The 5,051-nt window shown below is 41.4% G+C and overlaps 1 protein-coding gene across 3 annotated transcripts in view; it reads right to left on the reverse strand.

Moving 5' to 3' along the window:
- The window catches only part of MTSS1 (metastasis suppressor 1), a 223,775-nt gene that overhangs the window by 178,410 nt on the left and 40,314 nt on the right, over positions 1–5,051 (reverse strand). For all 3 annotated transcript variants that reach the window (XM_006830700.1, XM_006830698.1, XM_006830699.1), the window contains exon 3: positions 3,152–3,225. In XM_006830700.1, the coding sequence (XP_006830763.1) occupies positions 3,152–3,225 (74 nt within the window). The remainder of the gene's footprint in view (positions 1–3,151; positions 3,226–5,051) is intronic.

A 5,051-nucleotide genomic window follows, 5' to 3' on the forward strand; every position in this document is an offset into this window, starting at 1 on the left:
GCTTCATAGGGTCACTATGAGGTGGAAATGGATCCAACAGCAATAGACTGTTATTACAGATACACATTGATATGATTAACAAGTTCAGTTTCAGATACAGTGAAAGTGGAAGAAAATGCTATAAAATAGATCTGAAAGGACTAGCAGTGGTGATCATTTTCTTGAATACCACGTTTGTCTTTCTGCTTAAATTTTCTAAAATTTCTTTGATGAACATATAAAGTCTGTGTAAGTTGGTACCTGTGGAAACCCATCAACGAAAGAAGGTTCCAATATTTTCCACTACAATGAACAAAAGAAAGGTGGTAAGACACACAAGCAAACCACAGCTGTCATAAATGAGACCAGAAGTAGCAGATGGTGCCCAACCACCACTACTGACTGCGCTGATTGGAATCACAATAGAAGGTCCTGGACAGAATGGGAGGCCAAAAAGAGTCTAACAAAATTCAACGTTATAAAAGGACCAGAGTTGATGGTCTTCTAGAGCTTGGTGGAATCTCTGAGACTATGGCCCTTAGACATCCTCCAAGTTTAAGGGGAGCCAGTTTCAGCCAAACGATCACCAGGCGAACAATAGCACCAGGGAGGAATCAGAAGAACTGTATCCCTCAGCACAATCACCCAACAGAACCAAAAGGGCAACATGTACCCAAAAATAAAGCTCAGCAGGCAGGAAGGAGCATGATACCAGGGAAGCCAGGGAAGAAGCTAGAAAGCTGCGGTTATAGTGTAGGGATCGCAATTAAAGTCACGAAACAAAATGTGTACAACAGTTGAATGGAAAACTAATTTGTTCTGTAATCTTTCACCCAAGCCACAATAACAAGTTTTGTTTTTGTGGTGTTTTTTTTTTTTAAGATTCTATCCTGAAAAGAGGGGAAAAAATTCAAGAACTGGAAAAACAAGGCAGTCTCAGGCTCTCACAGACTTCACTGTATCAGCTAAACTATGCGGCCATCAGAAAAATAAAGGGTTTAAAGAAAGTTGCTGGCTAAGGCGCACACAGTTGATAAACTGGATATAGCAGAAACAGCTCTGATATCACCATTACATTGTCTAAAGGAACCTTCTGGTACACTGCTGGCATCTTGGAAATGAGGAAAAATATTACCTCTCCTGGGAGAACTTCCCTGACTCCCCCCAAGGCCGACTTCATTGCTCATTCTTCTACATCCCCCAGCACTCTGTTCTTCCTCTATTACCACAGCACACACATTAGTTACATATTGGAATTCTTTATTTAAGCATCTTGTTTCCTCCTCAGTCGCAAGCTCCTCCAGGGCCAAGAAAGTAAGGTAGTCATTTTTGCGGTCCCAACACAGTGCCTGAAATAAAAGTAGCTTCAGAGTTTCTTGAGCCAAGCCCTGAGGGTGTGGCTGGGATAGGTAGGGTCGGGTCCTACTTCATTACTCGAATTTTTTATTTTTTAAATAAGGAACATGTTCCTTGTGGGTCCGGAAACTATCATGGATTGAAGGGAGGAAAAACACAGCAATTATTTGTGGGAGAAGAACCCATAACTTGTGGTGGCCAACAAATATGAGTAGTGTTTGGAGGTGATACATTCTACAAGTGAATGAGAAGTATCCTGACTGCAGAGTCACTGGTGTTTCACTGACCACCTGTAGCTACTGTGAGCCTCGGGAAACCCACCAACAGTGCCCTTTCAAACAATTCAGAGAAGCGAAATTCTCATGTTACTAGGAGAGCAACTCTCACCCTGCCCCCAACTCCATTCCTCAATGTCACCATAGCAATGAAGAATACAGGCATGTAGCTGGCAATACAATCAGGAAATCTGGAAAAATAAGACCAAGTCAGAAGCAGGAGAGAGTCTCTGCTTTAGAATGAAAAGGAAGACATCCCCCTTGGAACAGCAGCCTGAAAGTCAATGGTAAAGGTCATGTTTTTAAAGATGGCGGTGGATCTAGGAGTGTTCCTTTTCTTCTTCATACCTTTCACATGCAAGAACATTCTTCTGTGAGTCTGGATTCACTGAAACCATTGAACATTTTCAAAACACTTGCCTTTGTACATTTATTTATTAAGCACACTTTAGAGATCTACCATGTTTAAGGCACTAGATTTTTTTGTTGTTGTTGTTGTTGTTGTTAAGTGCCATTGAGTCAGTTAATAAAGAAGTCACATGTCCCCTCATGGGACTGGTGTCAAATGTGGGAGGCACAAAAGTAGTAGACAGAACACATTGGGATACTGCACTTGTTATCAAAGGGTTCCTCATTTTATGGGATCCCAGAAAAACGGTCTATCGAATTATCTCCTGCTACTCTGTCAGCTTGAGGACTAAGGTGTCAAAAGAACCAACAGATCTGTGTTGGAAGAAGTACAGCCAGAGTGCTCCTTGGAGGCCAGATGGCCAAACTATATCTCTCATATTTCGGACATACTGTCAGGAGGGGCCAGTTGCTGGAGAAGGATATCATGTTTTGTAAGGTGGAGGGTCAGAGAAAAAGAGGAAGATCCCCAATGAGATGGATTGGCCAAGTGGCAGCACCGATGGACTCAAGCATGGCAACAATTGTGAGGTTGGCCCAGGATCGGGCAGTGTTTCGTTCTGTTGTGCATCAGATCGCTATGTGAGTCACTACCAACTCAATGGCACCTAACAACAACAACTCCATATTCCATAGAGGAACAAGGAAAAAACAACCTGCAATCAAACGGAAATGTTTAGGGCTCTGCAGCCAATGTCATTGGACGTGTTCAAAGCCCTTAATTTTAAAAAAAAGTTGTCAAAAGAGCTACTAAAAATATTTGAAATTCCTCTTAATATCTTTATTTGGAGATGTAATTCTAGATAAAGACCTAAAAATGTCTGTTACCTTATATTAGAAGTAAAACCCATGAAATGGGAAACTTTTAGAAAAATAATCACTAAACCTATTGCGTCGCCTCCAGCAGAAACAGTGGTTCCTTTCCTTTGGATGCCATTATCCTTGGTTGCAGGGGCTTTGTTACCTAGAGAACCTTGTGCAACATCTCCTATGTGGAATTCCACAGAGTTAGAAAATAAAAATATGTGTCAGCTAACTCTGACAACAGAAGCCCTAGTTTATGAGCCGCCCAGGGGAAGAGCCCACACGCTGAATTCAGCCAAACGCTGGGAGTCATCCCTCCATCTGCTTACCACGTGTGTTGGTAGCCATATCTGCCACTTTTTGAAAGGCGTCCAGGAAAGCAGCTGCCGCTACTACTGTAGTCCTAAAAATGCAAACAGATAACAAAGGCATGAGGAATGTCTCCCACTAGCAAATTCATTACAGCTCAAGGGCTAAAAACCTCTACAAAGAATGGAAACTTCCAGGAGGAACAACTCAATTGGATTTGGACAACCACTGGCTTTCTGGCCCCATTTTTTTTTTTTTTTAAGGAAGCATATCGTTCTTAGAAGAGTGCTCTACCCAGTAATGCCTAGCTTACTGTGTGCTACTCTGTAAACGCTAGTCTTTCTCCCCATTCCAGTGCACTTGATTGTTCCAAAATTAATGCCAGGCCAATTTTGACAAAGGAGGAACAGATAAGTATTGCTACGTAAAAGAGAACCATCATTTAATAAATGTAAATGCTACATTTGAAATTAATTCTGTGGAAGCTTCACAAAGTTTGTGGCGAATTCCATTCTCTTTTCATTCCACTTTTTCCATGAACTCTTTGAAGTCCCCTTAGGGAAAACAAATCTTGGTGTTCATCTAGGCCAAACAATTCATTTTAGAGCTGAAATAACAGAGTCTACAAGATGCACTTAACAACAACAACAACAAGATGCAAAGGGACCCTTCAAACTCAATTGTTCATTGAGACAGAACTGGGACTAGTACGATTTCTCTGCTTAAATATTCCAAGATTTATTAATCTCTCCTACAGTATAATCTGTTACTTGTTAGGCTGTTAACCTCAAGGTCAGCAGTTCAAATCCACCAGCTGTTGCACGGGAGAAAGATGAGGCTTTCTGATCTCATAAAGTTACAGCCTTAGAAACACTATACAGGGTTGCTATGAGTCGGAACCAACTTGGCAACACACAACAGCAGCAACACAATTTAATCAGGAGTCCGGGTGTGGTACGGTAGGATAAGCATTGAACTGCTAACCACAGGGTCAGTGGTTCAAACCCAACAGCTTCTCCTTGGAAACTCTATACAGGGTCGTTATGAGTCAGAACTAACTCGATGGTACTTAACAGTAATGTATTCTTTCTCCTTTTGCTAATACAGAAAATAAAACCATGTGTATGAGGCCCCTACAATGCCATTGGCCAAGTACTGGTCATTTAACAAAATAATAAAGAAATGGTTCCTCCCCTCAGTAGGCCTAAATGTTCTTGAAAATACAGAATAGACATGTACCAGTGGAAATATAGAAAGATTGCTTCAAGTTGTACTTTGTGTGTGTACTAAAACAGCTAGTAGGTACATTTCTTTCGCTTTAGCAATCTCATTTGTCAAAGGAGAAAAGAACCATGTTCTTGCTCAATCCTGAAAGCCTGCCATTGCAATTAAATGAGGCCAAATAACAAAACGTGGTAAGAAACGTACGTAATTGTTTTCCTGTCATACTACAAAAGACAGGATGAGAGGACCTAGTTGAAATCGCGGATACTAGGTGGCAAAGTTGGAACAAAGGAAGGAGCTGTTATTATTACGTGACACTGATTAAATTTCAACTCATAGTGACCCCATATGACAGAAGAGAAGTGCCTTGTAGGGTTTTTCTTGGCTGTAATTCTCTAAGAAACTCCAGGTGTGGCGCTGTAGGCAAAAGCACTGGACCGCAAGGTTGTTTGAATTGCAAGGTCTGCAGTTGAAACACATCAGCCACTCCTCAAAAACCCTATACAGTGTCACCAAGGGTTGACTCAATGGCACTTAACAACGACAACAATCTCTACTGAAACAGAATGCCAAGTATTTTTCCTACATAGTCATTGTGATTCTGGAAGCTATGCCACTGGTATTTTAAATACCAGCAGGTTTACCCACTGTGGACAGGTTTCAGATGAGCTTCTACACGAAGACAGACTATGAAGA

This window comes from Chrysochloris asiatica, unplaced genomic scaffold (genome assembly GCF_000296735.1).
Source record: "Chrysochloris asiatica unplaced genomic scaffold, ChrAsi1.0 scaffold00001, whole genome shotgun sequence".
Taxonomy (NCBI): Eukaryota; Metazoa; Chordata; class Mammalia; order Afrosoricida; family Chrysochloridae; genus Chrysochloris; species Chrysochloris asiatica.